Source organism: Alligator mississippiensis, chromosome 3, assembly GCF_030867095.1.
Source record: "Alligator mississippiensis isolate rAllMis1 chromosome 3, rAllMis1, whole genome shotgun sequence".
NCBI classification, from domain to species: Eukaryota; Metazoa; Chordata; order Crocodylia; family Alligatoridae; genus Alligator; species Alligator mississippiensis.
The window spans coordinates 1,287,428-1,306,640 of NC_081826.1; the positions used below are offsets into that span (position 1 = coordinate 1,287,428).

Sequence of the window (19,213 nt, forward strand, 5' to 3'; positions counted from 1 at the left end):
AATATCAGGAAAGATCTATTTTTCCTCATTCTGTATCTTATTCTGAGGCATGTTATATGTAGAGGTGCACCGATATATTGGATGTATATGAGATCAGCACTGATAAAAGGAAAATTAACATTATTGGCAATCAACATTTTTAGCCATTATAGCCAGTAATGTCATCAATAAATGCTATTTGCATGTGCACAGCTGCAGCGTACATGTGACCAGGAAAGCAGCCCAGCAGCTTGGAGAGCAGCATCCAGCTGGTAAGTCTGTGGGGGGAAGGGGCATGGAGGGGCAGGTTGCAGACCCTACAGTGAGGGAGGGAGTGGGGCTGGGGCAAGTGCTGCCCAGCCAAAGAGTGGAATGGAGCCACAGTTCAGGGGGTACAGAGAAGTGAGGAGAGGGGGCAGCTCCCCACTGCTGTGTATACCCCTGGGGGAAGCATGGGGGGCATGTACCCCCCCCCCCCCCGATTTGTGCCTGGAGTGAGGTTGGGCTACCCACTGCCGGCTCAGAGCCAGGGGTGCAGCAGCCTTTTCCTGGCAGAGCAGGTGGTGCTGGTAGTGAAGCTATGGGGAATATGGGGGGGCTGTAGACCACCCTGTAGCCCCCCTCTCAGCACCGCTGCTGCCAAGCCCAGCCCCCCTGCCAGGAAGAAAGTGTAATAGCCCCTGGCCCCAAGCAGGCAGCCTGCTCTTGCCCTGTGCACAAATCCAGTAGGTCACATGCCCCCCATGCTTCTCCCAGGGGTGCACGCAGCAGTGGGGAGCTGCCTCCCCTCTCCTTCTGTTCCCCCCTTCCCTCCCATGAGCTGCCTGTGGCTCCGTCCTGCTCCCAGGGTCACATTCACCACTCTGGCTGGGCAGGCCCTGCCCCTGCCCTACTCCCTCCCTCCCTCCCTCACTGTGGGACCCTCGATCTGCCCCTTTTCCCCCCCTCCCCCCCCCCCCGACTTGCCAGCCGGGCGTTGCTCTCCAAGCTGCCAGGCTGTAAATCTGCTATCGGATTGGCATAAGCCCATGTGGCTGGTTAATAATCGGCCGTTGGTATCGGCCAAGAAAATCTTTATCAGGGCACCCCTAATTATTTGCAAAAGAATACAGTCCTTTATAAACATTGTAGTAGTTCATGAGAAGTTCAGGATGGAGTTAATTGTGCCGGTTGGTGAGGGGTCATTTAGTCAAGGAGATGCACACCCTAACCTCAATAAGGACCTAATTTTAGACTTTCCTTACCTGTGTGCAAGACAGTGGGTAATAATCACATTTTAAACTCCTCGCTAAACTCTTCCTAGGTACATCTAGCATTTGGCACCATGTTTCATTTTCAAAGCCCAGTCATTCAAGACTTTGGGCTTTCATTGTAGGTAAAAAAAAAAAAAATAGCACACTCGTTGGACTTCTGTTAAGAGAGAACGGGATAAAACCTCTGTAAAGACAAGATTGTTAGGTGTGCTGAAGTTTGCTGAAAGAGTCAGATCATTTCAAAATGGTGTGCCGCATCCAGAAGTGGAGTACATGTTGTAATGCAAAATTTAGGGCTGTTTGGTTAAGATGCTTCTGAGATGGAGTCCTCAAAATGACCTACTTATACTTTTTTCTTTTTTTTTTAATTCATAACTTTTCCACTGAGCTTGTGAGGGGAGGGGAACCAATAACTAAGATTCTCAAAACTTATTACAGGACAGCCCCTGGCCCAGCTACTTGAGAGCAATGAGAAGTAGCTTTTAAAATAAGTATTTCAAAAGCTGTTGCACTACCAAAGCCTCGGTACCTCTGAAAACCAAAATGTGGAGTGAATGTCTTGCATATGTTGCTGCCCCACAACTGTAAGTGTGCCCTCCCTGTTGAGCAATGTCCCTCTGAAAGGTCAGAGAACAGATTTCTTCCTGGTTGTACAAAGGACGCCAGGCAAAATGACACTGAGTAATAACCAGAAAATCTTTGCATTCAGATTAGCCAGAAAAAAGTTCAGTTTGGGTCAAACCTGGCTAACCTGAGTTGACAAAGACCAACCTAAACTCAAGCTCATCCTAGCACAGCCTTTCTGTAATCAGCAGAAACTCCTCAAAGTGCTGTTGAACACATGCTTGGCCTTGCTCTGAAGCAGGGGCCTCACACTCGCTTGGTCCCTTGGGTCAGGTCAAATTGCTGGGCTCCTCACAGGCCAGATTTGGCCGAGCTTCTCACAGCAAGGCAAGTGGTGCCGGCATTAACCATTGCAGATTCCTGGGCTGTGGGGCTTAACGTACCTGTTGCTCACCCCTCCACTGGCAGTACATGCCCCCAACGGGCCTTCATGTGCTGGGCCCTGTCTCTGAGTTCCTGAGCCCTGCAGGCCAGATGATGTGGCTCGACAGTCCCTGGGCTGTATCTTTGACATCCTGTGCTAAAGAATCTTTCTGGGAGATCACAGATAGGTGCCCCTTGCTGAGCCTTGGGGAGCCATGCTGCTAGTCTTCCCTGGGACTGCAGTGCAGCATGGAGAGTGGAGGTGCGTGGCTGCCAGTACAGGGTAGACTTCTGATGGACATTGAACCATAGATTCATAGATGTTAGGGTCGGAAGGGACCTCAATAGATCATCGGGTCCGACCACCTGCATAAGCAGGAAACAGTGCTGGGTTTAGATATCCCCAGCTAGATGCCTATCTAACCTCCTCTTGAAGACCCCCAGGGTAGGGGAGACCACCACCTCCCTTGGGAGCCCGTTCCAGACCTTGGCCACTCGAACTGTGAAGAAGTTCTTCCTAATGTCCAGTCTAAATCTGCTCTCTGCTAGCTTGTGGCCATTGTTTCTTGTAACCCCCGGGGGCACCTTGGTGAATAAAACCTCACCAACTCCCTTCTGTGCCCCCGTGATGAACTTATAGGCAGCCACAAGGTCACCTCTCACCCTTCTCTTGCAGAGGTTGAAGAGGTCCAGGTGCTGTAGTGTCTCCTCATAGGGCTTGGCCTGCAAGCTCTTAACCATACGAGTGGCCCTTCTCTGGACCCTCTCCAGGTTATCCACATCCCTCTTGAAGTGCGGCACCCAAAACTACACACAGTACTCCACCTGCGGTCTGACCAGCGCCCGATAGAGGGGAAGTATCACCTCCTTGGATCTGTTCGTCATGCATCTGCTGATGCACGATAAAGTGCCATTGGCTTTTCTGATGGCTTCGTCACACTGCCGACTCATGTTCATCTTGGAGTCTACTAGGACTTCAAGATCCCTTTCCACTTCCATGCCACCCAGCAGGTCATTCCCTAGGCAGTAGGTGTGCTGGACATTTTTCCTCCCTAGGTGCAGCGCTTTGCATTTCTCCTTGTTGAACTGCATTCTGTTCTCTTCTGCCCACTTGTCCAACCTGTCCAGGTCTGCTTGCAGCTGTTCCCTGCCCTCCGGCGTGTCTACTTCTCCCCATAGCTTTGTGTCATTCGCAAACTTGGACAGAGTACATTTGACTCCCTCATCCAAGTCACTGATGAAGACATTGAAGAGTGTCGGTCCAAGGACCGAGCCCTGCGGGACCCCACTGCCCACGCCCTTCCAGGTCGAGACCGAACTATCCACTACGACTCTCTGGGTGTGACCCTCCAGCCAATTCGCCACCCACCAGACTGTGTAGTCATCCAAGTCACAGCCTCTTAACTTGTTCACCAGTATGGGGTGGGATACCGTATCGAAGGCCTTCCTGAAGTCTAAGTATACGACATCCACCCCTACTCCCACGTCCAGGCGTTTTGTAACCTGGTCATAGAAAGAGACTAGATTGGTCAGGCACGATCTACCCGCTACGAACCCGTGCTGGTTTCCCCTCAGCATAATTTTTCCTGCCGGGCTCTCGCAAATGTGAGCCTTGATAATTTTTTCAAAGACTTTACCAAGGATGGAGGTGAGACTGACTGGCCTGTAGTTGCCCGGGTCCTCCTTCCTCCCCTTCTTGAAAATGGGGACCACGTTAGCCCTTTTCCAGTCCTCCGGGACTTGGCCCGTGTGCCACGAGCGTTCAAATATTCCCGCCAGTGGCTGTGCAAAGACGTCGGCCAGTGCCTTCAGCACCCTCGGATGGAGCCCATCCGGGCCTGCCGACTTAAACACATCCAGTTTCTCCAAGTGACCCTGCACCATCTCAGGGTCTACACTTGGTAGTCTGGCGCCTTGCTGCTGCCTCTCTACAACCCCAGTGAGAGACTTGTCGTGCCCCTCGCTTAGGAACACGGAGGCAAAGAACTCGTTGAGGAGTTCAGCCTTGTCCCCCCTGTCTGTCACCAATTGCTTCTGCCTATTTAGTAGGGGTCCTATTCCACCCCATGCAGCGGGTGCTTAGGTCTTTAATGGGCTTGGATTTAGACATATTAGCCATATCAGTGTTGGTGTCTGGCACGGATGTGGTACGCTGCCTTAACACGTTCCTCTTCTCAGAGAGAATCTGGGTCTTAACCACATCAGCTTGACACATGCCAAAATACAGACTGGCTCGTCTCTTAGAACGTATGAATGCTAACGGCCCTTTTGTCTTCGTTTAGGGAAGTCCCTTTATTTAAGTAGAGTTTCAGCCTCAGGCTGTGATATGCTCAGATTCGCTGCCTCCAACGCTTTCCGCCCTCCCGTGCCCCCCTGGATCAATGTTGTTAGACACAGGAGGACAGTGCGGATGCCCCATGTGCCACCCATTTATTCCTTTTTGTCTTGGCGTGTATATGTAATGTGTGCACACGCCTAAACTGAGTAATAAAACTGCTGTCCAAGCATGACTCCTGTCCTTCTGCCCCTGTACTCACTTGCACCTAGCCTGGCACCTTCACTCATTGTCTGATGTGGAACTTGAGCCAGAAGCTTTTGGGGACTGGGATGATGTCTTTGTCTCCTCTGAAATCCTACCTGCTTCCTCCTGAACAGCGCTGCCTCTCTCCTGTCCTCTCTCCATCACTTGCAGTCCACCCAGCTCTCTCCTTGAGTCTCTCTCTCTCTCCAGTGTCTACGTCTCTCTTTCAAACTTTCACAGTCATTCTGATGACTTTGGTTTCCATGCTGATGACCCGTGCAGCCGTCAGCTGCATGATTTCTTTGTTTTTGCATTCTCATTCAGACTCCAGCCTCTGTTTGACACTGTCACTCATCACAGTGGCCTTCACCAAGCACTGTCACCTTCCTCAGTTCCTCTTCTCTGACTCATCAGAGCTCTTTCCATGCTACCCATCCACCCCTCTCGCTCTAGCTCAGGACCTGACAATCTTTTGCCCCCATGGGCTAAAGGCCTGAGTTGGTGGACAATGAATAGCCACACTTTTTTTGTTCAAGATAAATAAAGCTGTTTTTATAGAACAGATAGCTGAAACAATAGGCACCACCACTCAAGGCACAAGTTACATGCAAGGCTAATCAAGAGCAGTTACGTTGGGAGAAACATATGACTGGGAATCAAATTCAGATGCAGGACTGCAGCCCCCCCTGCCCTGGACCAGCCCCCCTGCCAGGAAGAGGCCAGCACCAAGCCCACAGTGGCCAACCTGCCCTTGCTCCGTGCACAGGTCGGGGGGGGTACATGCATCCTGGGGGTGTGCACAGCAGTGGGAGCCACGCCTCCTGGACAAGCTGTCCACAGGTCCATCCCACACCCCACCCCAACTGGGCAGCCCCTGTCCCTGCCCCACTCCCTCCCTCACTGCGGGGCCCTCGTTCTGCTGCCCCCCAGACTTACCAGCCGGACGCTGCATTTCAGGCTGCCAGGCTGCATGTCTGGCTGTGTGTATGCTGTGACTATGAATGTATGTGGCATTTATCGGTGACGTTATTGGCTACGTTGGCCAAAAAAGCCCATTGCCAATTATGTCAATTTTCCTTTTATCAGTGCTGATCCGATATGGACCGATATATCGGTGCACCTCTACTGGTTGGTACCCTTGCCAAACCACTGCAAGTTAAGCAGGTTGTGATGCAGATCATCCCCAGGTTCTGCAGTACTACCAAATTCCAAGAAACACAAGTTCTTAATTATATTCTCCCTAAACACTGCACAGGATTATGGTGGAAATGATCCGTAATCTCTGCACAACTCAAAATATTGGCTAATTGCTTGGGTCGAAAGGTAACCAATATCTTTTTTTTCCCCTATATAACTGAAATCCTGGAGGTGACAGAATACTTCTTGGAAAAGGCCAGGATTTTTTTGGAGTGATATCTTTTATTGGACCAACTGCATAGTTGGGATAAAAGATATCATCCACAAAAAATCCTTACCTTTCACGTAATTGCTGGACCATCACAGCTACGGCATCACATGAACACTCAGAATACTTCTTGGAAGAGCAAGAAAGTTTCCACTAAAAAAACCCAAACAAAGAATAAAGCTACCAACGGGGAGCTGTGCTGCTTACTGACTGTACTTAATATCTACCTCAACTACAGCCAGGTTTTTGACACACTACTGTGACTTTCTCAGCAGTTAGCAATGGGAACACAATCTAGATCAGTGGTTCTCAACCTTTTTAGACTCGAGGCACCCCTCGGAAAATGCCAGCTCGTGGCTTTTGCTCCTTTCTGACGATGGAAAAATAATACAGCGATTCTTCTGTTGCAGAGCACTCTGATCACAGCAGGTCCAAATGAGAGACATGGGTCTGTTCAGCCTGGAGAAGAGAAGACTCGGAGAGGACTTGGTGGCAGCCTATAAGTGTATAAGGGGTGGCACACATCAGGGACTGGATAAACATCTGTTCACCAGGACTCCCCAGGGGAAGACTAGGACTAACTAATAAATTGCTTAGAAGACTGCTTTAGATTAGACATAAGGAAAAACTTCTTTTCAGCTCAAGTATCCAGGGTCTGGAATGGACTCCACTCATTCACCTACATTGGTGCTGTGTAGAGGGTGCGTGCGGGTGCACGTGCACCCCCTGCGATTGGCTGCTGCTGCCACCACTGCTAGCAGCACCTGTACGTGCTTGCAACTTGCCCCCCGCCTTGCCGCCAACACTGCCAGCAGCGTCTGCGGGCAATCGCCACTGGCCGCCACTGGTGGTATCTGCAGGTGGTCAATGACCATGGGTCAGCAGTCGCCACCGACACTGCTGCGGCCACCTGCGGGAGCTCCCTGCTGCTCTGACACTGCTGCGGCCACCTGCAGGCAGTCGTCATGCCCCCCCCCAGCCTTTGGGGGCATGCGTCGTTCATGTTCACCTACTCTGGATATCTTCAAAAAATGCCCAGATGCTCACCTTGCTGGGGTGATTTGACCCCAGCAGGTTTTCCTGCCCAAGAGCAGGGAGGTTGGATCTGATAATCTTGAGAGTTCCCTTCCAGCTCCTAACAACTATGAATCTATGAAATGTTCATGTCACCCTGGATTCCTGGTTGAGATCTCTGGGTTTATCTGGTGAATCATATGTAGGTGTTTGCACAGCTAACAGCACTAATATTGACCACCCCCCTTAAAACGATCTTGTTTGCATGCTGCTTGAGAATCACTGGCCTAGATAAAGTATTGCCCGGTGCGTATGCAACTGGTTGGATCATTCAACTCAAGAATAGCTGTCAGTACCCCAGTGTTAAATTGTGGGGAAGCTTCAAGTGCAGTTCCTTGCGGCTCTGTCCTGTGTCTGGTACTGGATGGAGTTGAATGCACCCTTTGTAAATCTGCAGGTGAGACCAGGCTGGGTATCGCCAGGACAAGTGCAAAGTCCTGCACTTGGGAGGGAGCAATCCCATGCACCAGGGCAGGCTGGAGGGGACTGTCTGGGCAGCAGCTCTGCAGAAAAGGCCCTGGGGGGACAGGGGACAAGAAGCTGAACAGGAGCCAGCTGTGCGCCCTTGGTGCCAAGAAGGCGACCGACATCCTGGGCTGCATTGGTAGGAGTGTTACCAGCAGGTCGAGGGCAGTGATTCTTCCCCTCTATATGGCGCTGGGTAGGTCACATCTGGAGTCCTGTGTCCAGTTTTGTCCTCCTCCCCTCTGCCCCACTGCACAAAGGATGTGGACAAATTGGGGGGGGGGGGGGGGATGTCCAGTGTGGGGGGATGAAAATGGTTGAGGGCTGGGGGACATGACCGGTGAGGAGAGGCTGAAGGAACTGGGCTGATTGAGTCTGGAGAAAAGAAGACCAAGGGGGATTGAATAGCAGCCTTCAACTATGTGCAAGGGATTGCAAAGAGGATGGAGCTGGGCTGTTCTCAGTGGGGGCAGATGACAGGACAAGGAGCAATGGGCTCAAGCTGCAGCAAGGGAAGTTGAGGCTGGATAATAGGAAAAACTCTCTCACCAGGAAGGTGGTGAAGCACTGGGACAGGCTGCCTAGGGAGGTGGTGGAGTCTCTATCCTTGGAGGTGCTTAAGGCCCAGATCGACAAAGCCTCGTCTGGGTTGATGTACCTGGGGCTGGTCCTGCTCTGAGCAGGGGTTGGACTGTGTGTGATCTCCTGAGGTCCCTTCCAGCCCTCGTTGTCTGTGATTCTATGATTCGGGGTGGAGTAGCAGACAAACTGCAGGGTGGGATTAGGATTTTAAATGATCTTGGTTAAATGGTCTGAAATGAATCGGATAAAATTCAAAAGGGCAGTGCAAAGTACCGCACTTGAGACAAAATGATCAAATGTACAACTACAAACTGGTGAACCGCTGGCTAGCTGCAGTACTGCAGAAATGGACCTGAAGGATGTAGTGGACCATCAACAATGCAAGAAGGAAGAAAATGGTTGCATATTTGATTGTATTAAGATGAACAGGAGAGTTGTTAGTCACAGAAAGTGGTTCTTCTACTCTACGCCTTGGTGAGGCCTCACCTGGAGCACTGTGTCCAGGTTGGGGCACTGCACTTCGAGGAAGATGTAGGTAAGCTGGAACAAGTCCAGCGGAGAGCAACGACAGTGCTTTAGAGGTCGAGAAAACATGACGTGCAAGGAAAGGTTGGAAGTTCTGGGATTACTTAGTTTAGAGAAGACAAGACTGAGGGGTATTTGGTACGTCTTTAAATATGTGCAGCAGGTTATAGAGGTAATATTGATTCCTCTGTGTCCACAGGTGAGGAGACGAGGGAAACGGAGGCAGACTAACTTTCTAGCTGTGAGCCCTGGGATAGGGTTCTGTGCTTGGCTCCCTGGAGTAGGTCACCTAGAGAGGTTGGAGAATTGCCATTGTTGGAAGTTTTCAAGAAAATATTAGACACGCAGTTGGATGAGATGGTTTGAGCAGAGGGCTGGGCTTGAAAGACCTCTTGCAGTCCCTTCTGGCCCTATTTCCCATTGCTTTTATGGTAGACAGAAACTGAACGTTGAAAACTTTTATTGAACACTCCCCCCCCCCCCCCCCCTTGCAAAACCAGCCTTGTGTTACAGAATCCTTAAACAGAAAAGCAGCGGGGCTGGAAAGTTCCTCCAGAGGTCATCTAATTCAGTCACTGCCCCTCAGCACGCGGTTGTCCCTGTCTCAGCCGTCCCAGAAAACCATCTTACAAACACCCGCTGGTGGGTTCCCCGGCCTCTTCTGGTAACGTGGCCAGTGCACGCCACGCTCATGGTTGAGACGTTCTGTCTCCCAGCCAGCTTCCATCTCCACTGTTGCAACTGAAGGCTGTTGTGTCTTCTGCTGTCCCTGTACCACTGGGCACACTTGGGTGCTAGAACAATTATAATAAGCTTTTTATCTTTGATGACTTCTACCAAACCTGCACTCGTTCATCTGTAAATGAAATAATTCTAAGTTTCCAACTTTCCTCACGTCACGTTTTTGAGACTTCTGTGTTTGCTGCTTGCTTTTGGCCTACCTTCCATTTGTCCACCTCTTTCTCCGAGTGCAGTGCGCAGACCTGGATGCAGGCTATCAGAGTAGGGCTGTGGGAGTGGAAGAATCTCTTCCCATAACAGGAGTGCCATATACAAGCTAATGGTTCCCACTACTCTGTTAGCCTTTTGCAGTGGTCTTACACTGTTGACTCATTCAGCTTTCAATTTATTGTAGCCTCTAGGTCCTTTTCTGCACTACTGCCTCCTGGCCACTCATTTCTCAATTTTATTTATGCGTTTGATTTTTTTTTTCTTCTTGTATATAGTACTTCCCACTTGTCCCTGAATGTCACTGTGTTCATTTCAAGCTATTCTTTCAGTTGATCGGTGCATTCAAGGATGCTACAGTGGATTTGGCCAAGAATTTCTAAAGGAAGCTGTGACCTTTTGAAAATAAGGCCTTTTAAATTTAAATGTCTCCATTTGGATATCCATAGTTGCTGGTTGCCTCTGAAAATTGTGGCCTTTTATTTTTACAGGGAGTAGATGTCAGCTCATCGGGCTGTTTGCTCTTTGGCATCCCTTTGGTCTGAGGCACCGGCTTGATTTAGGTCCACGTGCCTTGGGGCACTGATCATTTTGAGTTGGCACTTGTGCTAACCCACCAGCATGTTTTTCACTGTAGCCAGCAGGGAGCTTTGCTGCTTACCCAGAAGATGTGCCGGCAGTATGTGACTGTGTGCACGGGAGGGGTATGCCAAGAAATATTATCCCGAGCAGCCTGGCCTAAGTTATTTCTGGAGTAGCAGCTCCAGATTTTAAAGTCCTTTCATTTCGTTGCTGTACTAAGTGGAAACGTGGCTCAGAAGATCAGAAAGCTGTAGGACCCCACACGCATCGGGTGGTCTAATCTGGAGCTGCACTTATCCCTTTGAACCAGAAAGGACAATTATTTTGTTGCCTGTAATGGTTTGTCAGCAAGTTGTCTGGCCTGGTTCTCATCTAGTATTACTGGGAGCTGTTTGTTCTTTCAGCGGGTGCAATTGTCTTAACAGGAAGATGGATCAGCGGCAGAGCTTTGCCATGAAAGATAATCTAAGTCATAAAATGAACTCCAGGTTCTTGTGTCACTCTGCCAGAAAGAGAATATTTTTTTCTCCCTGGTTTATAGACGCTATTATATTGACAATATAATTCTTCCTTCCTATGCCAGAAAAGCAATGAAATGCTATTCAATAACATCAGTCCACATTTTAATTCTAAATAGTTGAAACATTACTCGTGCTGGGCTGCTACTAGTTTCGAGGCAGGTTTTATTCTTTGGTGCTAACTTATTTTATTTTCTAAAATCTGACACCAAAACTGGCTGAGGGTTTCAGTGGAAGAGATATCCGATTGTGTTTTATTAGGAAAAACATAGGTCATAAAAATAACACTTATGTCTGTGAAAAATTGACTGAATAAGGTTTGTGAGGCCCCTCCAGCACAAGCGTCGTGCGGTACCTGTAGCCGTCGTAGCCCTTGGCTCTCGTATAATAAAAGTGCTGTGATAGGGAATGTCACGCACGTTCTTCCTAGCTAGTCGGTTCTGCCCCTGCAGTGTCCGGAGTAGTTTGAACTTGGATGTGCTTTCTGGTAATGAAGGCACACAGCATGGGAATCCGTTTGGCTGCGGGTGCTGAAGTCCAAAGTCTGGCCCTAGCTTAGTTCTTTTTGCACGGCCCTGCATCTCACCTAGAAAATGAATATCTGAAAAGAGCATGTGGAGTGGGGATGCTGTGGCACTTGAATTTTAGTCTTTGTAGGTTGCTTCATTACTCTACTGTTATGCTTTAGATCAGGGATCAGGGATGCTCAAGCTCTGGTCCGTGGGCTCAGAGAATATGGCAGTGGGGGAGCAGTGGCAATTAATACTCCCACTGACCCCTGCTTCCAAATTTCCAAGCCCCACAAGGCAGGTCGGAGTTGAGCTATGCTACCCCCCCCCACCCCATACATCCAGATCAGGTGCGGGCTGGGCCATGCACCCTTCCTCCCGCAGGGCTGGGTCACACTCCTTCCGTAAACATGACTGGATCAGGGCCAAGTCATGCCTCCTTTCCTGCTCCTGTGGGGTTGGGCCAAGCCCTCTTTGCTCACTCAGCCAGACTGGGGGCAAGGTGCCCTGGGGTCTGGATCAGCTGGTTCTGGCCCACGGACAGACTGGGCGTTGCTTTATATCAGTGGTTCTTAACCGGCTGCCACAAGACCTCTCTCAGGGGTGTCGCAGTGCAGATGGCAGCACCAGTGACCAGGTAAAACTGCCCCAGCTCTCCTACCTGCTGTAGGCGTATCGAACCTAGTGAGGCAGAGGCACGGGCATGTGTTGCAGCCCTTCCCAGCGCAACGGTGGGGCAGGAGCACGGGCTAATGTTATCCGGTAGCAGCTGCACCCAGTTGAGTGCCCAAGGCCAGCTGAGCACAGTGGTTCTCAACCAGGGGTACTGCCACGTTCAGAAAAGCTGTGCAGAGGTACTGCGACTCAAGTTTGAGAACCCCTGCTTTAGATCGGAGTGGGCCTCAGTTACAAGGCACTGCACTGTGTTCCTGTTTCTATCAGTTAAATACAGTACTACGACTCCACCTCTAATGCTGCCTTTCATAAGCAATTCTGGTTGCCATGAGGGTATTCTGAGAGGGGGGACTGCATGATCGGCTTTAAGATGTCAGGCTACCTTGGAGAGCCTTACAAAATGAGTGAAAAAGTATAAAAGCCCTGGTCGCTGGCTGTTCACATCTTGCTTGCTTCTGCCACCTCAGCACACTGTTGAGATGTAAATTGGTGCATCTTTAACTCGCTCCCCTCTAAGTGTCATCAGAAGTAGAGCCAGAGGCTCCCACGTGGCCCACCTCCCTGTCAGACTGGCTCATGCCATCTGAAGTTAAGAATAGTGGGAAATATGGTAGAAGCTGCAGATTGATACCGTGCGGTTTTGTAATATTTCCCTTTCACTGGTTTTTTCCAACAGAGCGGAAACAGCTTCCATGTGTTTGACCAAGGCCAGTTTGCCAAGGAGGTGCTTCCGAAGTACTTCAAACATAACAACATGGCCAGCTTCGTTCGGCAGCTCAACATGTGTAAGTACCCTGCGTCGCTCCAGAATCCAGCACCAATGCATCTTGCAGCAGTGGTCACCTCTTCTGCCTGTACCTTTATTTAGCTGGAAGGGCTGGATTTGGTTTGGGAACACAGAGACACCAAGAAGGTATTAGGTGGATTTCTGGAGACCAAGAATAAGTGTATCGGTCAGCTTGTGCTGAGGGAAAGGAGACCCCCCCCCCCGCCCCTGCAGAGCATTGTAACGCTGGAGAAAAAAGAACTTGCGTTAGAGCGTTTCTGATGGAGCAGACAGCCTGGTGGCACTGGATAGTCCCACTTGCGTTTAGCCATTTCCTTGAGTAATAGAACAAGAGCCCTGTGCTTTTTGTGTGCTCCAAGTGCCCTTATCCTTTTAATGAAGTCGTGTATCCCCACCATGCACACCTGTCACCAGGAGGGGACCCACCTGGGATCCCCGTCCAACTTCTCGTCCTCTCAGACTGAACACGCTCTGAGCAAGTTGGCTCGTTCCTTCTTGCGTGTCAAGTGCAGCTGTTGCCAGTAACCTTTTTTTGTTTTTTTTTTTGTCAAGTCTCACCAATCAAACTTGACCTTATTAAATAACTCCGGCTAGTGCTGGAATCTGTCCAGATGCTGCTGTTATCCTGGACTGTTCCCTCCCTGCCCCTGCTTGTGACAGTCCGGTCTGGGAAAGGTGACACTTGTCTGCAAGTCACCCTTGAAAACGGGCAGCTCTCTCCTGCCAGTGAGCCTTGAGCAGAGACATTCCCAAGAAATCAAAGCCAGCTGGGATGAAGAGGTCAGCCACTTTGAGTTCCTTATGTGCCAGCAAAGAGCCATTCAAGTAGATCATCTGCAAATTGCCTACCTCTTCTGATCTTTCCGACTGCTCCGTACCAGCAAGCACAGCTCCTCTCCTGCCCTCTCCTGGCAGCCAAAGGCATTCAGTTTATTAGGCTGCTCAGCAGAAATAGCTCGTTGAGGTGGCTGGGTTTCATACGCCCAGCCACTTGATGTCTGCAGCAGCACTTCCCACCTGTCGTGTCACCGTAACAGTCTTATATCTGAGAGACATTGCTCTTCTAAGGGGAAAGCCACCCTTGCTTCTAGTACTGGCATGCTCTTGATCTCTTTGGAAGAGGGTAAACCCAAGCACTGGTGTATAAGAAAAGTGCTGCTGCTTTTGCTTCTGATGTCATCACCCAGGAGAGCTGATCATAAAACTAGAACAAGAAGAAAGCAGCCTGTTGGAAAGTCCCCATTTAATTATGTACAACTTTAAAAGCCTCAGGTGGGCATTCATACAAGTGTCAGTACCCTCCTTTTTCACAACAGCTGGAATCGGATGAGATGGCATTAAACGAGCAGGCAAAATAAGCACATCAGTGGCCAGGGCACAGGGTTAAAACCCAAGAAACACCATGCCCTAAGGCTCAGGAGGTTTCACCCCCAATCTGTGACTCACAAATGAGATGTGTGTCTATCAGACTTGTACTCCCTTAGCATGATGCAGTTTTACCAGTATAAAAGATGCCCTTGTATACGTATGGCCCTTCCCATAGGAAAGGGGAGTATGTATATTCTTATATTATCATTGCTTTGTCCATGCTGAAGGTTGCACAGACTTCACTCTGGTAGAAAAATTATACTCCTCACTGAAAATGGTACAAAACTCTTCATACTCTTAGACCTTAGTGGAGCAGACAAAAAAAGTGAAGAAAAAAATATGCAGAAAAACCATCAAGAGCTTCCTGTCTCTTTAGCTTCTGTGGCTACAGAGTCCAGAGAAAACGATTTAATCTGTTACAGCAAGTCTTTCTAGTTTCCTTGATCCAAACAGTTTTGACATGTGAATAAAGCAACCTAGAGCAGCCTTGGAAGAGATCTTCCAAGAGTCCTGTTCCCAAAACAATCAAGGCATGATCCCCTTACCTTGGCTTGAAGTGACTTTTTTTCCCCCCTTACCTTTTCAAGTTCTGAAAAAAGTTCAGCCTGAAAGTCAGCCCCTTTCCTGTTATAGGGAGGTGAAGTCAGGTCATGTCATGTCATGTCATGCCTGTTGGTTCTGATGTTGTGGTAGATGGCATGTCTTGTCCTTGGGGGTGAAAGCTAGCCCCACCTGCTTTTACAGAGGCCTTAAATAATCCTCTCAAGAGGCACTGCCTGAGAGGCTTTTTTCTTATTATGAAATATCTGTACCATAAAAGCATTCTAATCCTCCTGGGCATTGTATTTACCAGGGTGATTTGATGAACTCAGCCAGTGCTTCAAAAATATCCTCTGTTCCAATGCCCTTTCTTTTATATTTGTCTGCACTTTCATGGCAGTGTGACTTGCTTCCAGAACGATGGCAAGCCAAACCCGAAATAGGTCTCAGGGAGATAAACCTGCACCCGTCTCTTCTGGGGAAACGTCTGGCCAGACAGTCTTATGGCAGAGCACAGGATTGGAGCAGATAAGTGCCTGCTTGGGACAGGAAAAATGTGGTTTAAACTTTTAAGACTGAATTTTAACACTGAGCTTGGCCTGCCGTAATGTGGAATAGCAAAACTCAATTTGTCTGGAGGTATCTGGGGAATTGTTTGGATTTGATAGGTGGCTGCTCGGGTTTTATATTTATTTTAGCCAGGAAGAATGTTACGTCTCTGCCGAGTCCACTTTCCAAGGTGATTTCGGAGCATGTCCCTAGACTAAGTGCCCTATTTGTTGAAAGAACAAAACTTGAAGCAAGATATAAAATTAAGCTTGTGAATTTGGGGTTTAAAATTGATCTGCTCTGTTTAATAGGATCTGCTCATTTGACTTCTCTATGGAGATGAAACTATTGTTCTATTTTCTTCTCAAATTGTTTAAAACTTACGTGTTAAAACTTTACAGTTTTAGGTTATATGGGCCCACGGTGTAACTTGGGAGTTATCTTTGGGGGCTAATCTGATCAGTTTAATTTGCTCGTGGAAATGTGAATAGTGACTGAACTAGTACAAGGACTGTGAAAACTGGTCACCACTCAACGCGAGGAGCCTACAGTGAGCAACGAGATGAACATCCTAGAGAAAATACAGGAAAGCCTCTGGTTTTCTGTGCTTGCTGCTGTTCTTGCATTGTGGATTGCCTCCGCACAGGGAGCTGCCATTCTGGAAATGGAGGAGTGCTCGGACTTTGACAGCCATTCCCGTTGCTCTCGCTCCGTACATCGTTATTCCTGCGCGGCATTAAAGCTAGGTCTGCATTCACTACAGATCAGGAAATGTTCTCTGCTGTCTCTTCTGTTCCTAAACAATTGCACCAATTAACTCTTCTCTTGCTCTTCAAACACAGAAGGGAGCACGGAGCTGTGTGTGCAAACACTTCCAGACTGCGAGGAGTGTTTGTAACTTCTCCCCTGCCAGAGAGCAGGGGCATTCTGGGATTATCCCAGAGACATTGCTTCATGACAGTCTGCTCAGCTTCCTCTCTGCACACAAGCACCCGTATTTACCTTTTGGCACTGAGTTCTTGCGATAGGCAGCGACATAAAGGATGCCTTTCATACACTGTCATGTGGGGGTTGTATTAAGGATTAGCGGTAATGCTCCAGATGTGGGGTTTAGAAGCATTCCAGTGTGGTTAGAACGGATGACAGTTTCATTACCTTTCACCACGAGTTCTCTGGATAACGGTGGGGCACACTCTCTCTGTGGTTTGTGACCAGGGCTTTTAGTTTTGAAGGATCACTTGAATAACTGAAAAACTGGCTCATGTCACTACAGCAATGTACAGTTTCTCTAAATCATTTACTTGCTGCAAGTGCAGGAAGCTCTTTTCAGCCACAGCTGTGGTCGAACAAATTCAAACAACACTTAAGAACAACCGTTCTTGATTTATCTTGGAGTTTACAAAATTGGTGCACTCCAAAAGTACTTTGCCCTTGAGTGTTTTAGATGGTCTAAGTGCATTTGAAGTTTCGAGTCTCTCGCTTTTGCCTAAACTGCTCAGAAAGCACTTTCTGACTTGTTGCTCTTCTAGTCCATCCCCCGCAGAGCAGGAGAATTGCAATCCCACCGTCTCCTCCACAGGCCATAAACACAGAGTCCTAGGACTGGAAGCAGCTCGGGGGTCATCTGGTCCAACCCCTGTGTGAATGCAGCCCTGCTGGTCTTAAATCATCCCTGACCAAAGCTTATCCAGGCTCCTCCTGAAAACCCCCAGTAAGGAAGTCCCACCACTTCCCTGGGCAGTCTGTGCTACTGCCTCCCTGCGCTAATAGTAAGGCAGGCTTTTTTTGTTGTTGTTGTTTTTTTTTCCCTGAGATCTAATCTAAATTCTACTCTGCTGCAGTTTTGAAGCCATTGATTCATATCCTGGCCTCTGCAACAAGGGAGAACAGATGTTCTGCCTCTATGACAGCCTTTCAGAGGTTTGAAGACTGCTGTCATGGCCACCCTTAGCCACCTTTCCTCCCAGTTCTCTCAGCCATTCATCATACAACTTGCTTTCCAAACCACTGATTGTTTTTGTCACCCACCTCTGGACCCTCTCCCAAAGCTCCATGTCCTTTTTAAAACGCAGAGCCCAGAACTGCTCGCAGTAACGTAAATGAGGCCCAACCAGCACCCCATAGAGAGGCACTATCACCTCCCATGTCTTCCATCTAATAGTGCCATTGATGTAGCCCGAATATTTATTCCCTGCAGTCCTAGCAAGCTGCTGTCAGCCAGGAAGTTCCTAGTTGTGGGCTCTTGCTCTGTCAGCTACACATCACCACGCAAAAAGCTGGTGTGCTTTGTTTTGAGGTTCCCAGCCTGGGGTGAATCTAAGCCAGAGCCATTTCTTAATTCAGTGCAGAAGCTGATAAGCCATGTTCTGCTGGAACGCCAGATTCATCAAGATAATTAAACCCACTTAGTAACCTTCCCACAATCCCCAGCCAATACTGTAATGTTGCCCTTTAATGCTACCCTTTTAGGGTGGCGTTTCTGCAGAGGAACTCATTTTCAGCGTTACCGGTCTCCTATACTTGCGAGTCTCCAAGACAATACTGTGCCGTCAGCTGAAACAAATTACATCTTTCAAACTTACAAACAGTGCTAAGAATGGCTTAAAAAAAACCCGGATCTGGCACTTAAATCAGACAACGTGGGCTGTGGGAGCAAGTACAATGTTTAAATCAGGTCTCCTATTCTAATTCCACTTCTGACTCGCTGGCAAGTCGTTTTTCCTCTGAGCCTTGGCTGCCTCTTCTCTAAAATGGGGGTGTAATGCCTTAAGGATTGTTAAGAATGAATGTTCTCATAGTACCTAGAACGTGTACAATATAATGCAAGCGCCAGGTCGCTTTGCTTGGGGGGAGACTCACAAGGTGCAGCCAGGATGTGCTGCTGAAAGGAAGGATGACTCTGATTAAGGCACTGCACTGGGACTTGAGAACTGTCCTCCATGCTCTGCCCCTGACTGCTGTGCGACCTTGGACAAATCACTTAATCTCCACCTAGGTTTTGCATCTGCAGGGTGAGAACAATGCTTCGTGGTACTCGGGTACTACGGGGAGCACTAGATTAAAATCAGGAGGCAGCTCATCCACCCACGCAGACTCGGTGTGGTTGGAGACATCACACTGCCATCGTTTTGACAAGAAATGAAATAAGATTCTGATCCCGTTGTCTCTTTAAAGATTCCTTGGCGTGCTGGATCTGTGAGCACCAAGGTCTTGGCCAGGTTCCAAGTGTGGTCATTTTTTGTTCTGCCTCTAGAAACAATTTTGACTGTTTCAGTTAAATATGGCTGCGTTCTTTCCTTGCTGCTGCACAGCTGCAAGGTTTCATTTTGCAAGTGTTTGTGCTCTCAGTAGTGGATGAAGCGATAGAGCACTCCTGTCCTGTCCTCATCCTTGACATTGCCCAGCACGTTGGGACCAGCATGCAGTTCATGGGAACTGCTTTATCCCCCTAGATTCAATGACTTGCAAACCTCCCAGTCCCGTGCAGCATCTTGTTTGAAAATCCTTGTCTGGCCTTGCACTGAGACTCGCTGTTCAGCAGACCATTTTTCTTCTGCTGCTCAAATGACAAGTTAGGATATTGCCTGGTCTCCCGATGCTCAAGACTTGGAGGGCTTTCTGTGTTCAAGGACACTGCGGGGGTGGCAGCTTGTTGGAGATGTTTGGGAAAAGTTGAGGCGCTTGTCTGACTCCCAGCTTGCTGTACTCTTGGGGTGGCATATGCAAGACTGGTTGGGAGGAGGGCATACGACTGCCTTGCCTAGCAGAGAGGAACATTATTTGAATGTCTGCTGCTGCACTATAGGGGAGACATCTCTCACTCCCCCAAGGTTTTGGGGGTTGGCTGTGTCAAAAATCAGAGAGGCAACTGCTGGAATGCAAACACAAGAACAGGGGAAAGGGGCATATACGTTTCATAGCTTTTCTCAGGCTCGGTCTCCAATCC

General features: G+C 48.9%; 1 protein-coding gene across 2 annotated transcripts in view; it reads left to right on the forward strand.

Annotated features, from left to right (window-relative positions):
- The window catches only part of HSF1 (heat shock transcription factor 1), a 92,086-nt gene that overhangs the window by 19,789 nt on the left and 53,084 nt on the right, over positions 1-19,213 (forward strand). For both annotated transcript variants that reach the window (XM_014609816.3, XM_014609817.3), the window contains exon 2: positions 12,700-12,808. In XM_014609816.3, coding sequence (XP_014465302.1) covers positions 12,700-12,808 — 109 coding nt within the window. The remainder of the gene's footprint in view (positions 1-12,699; positions 12,809-19,213) is intronic.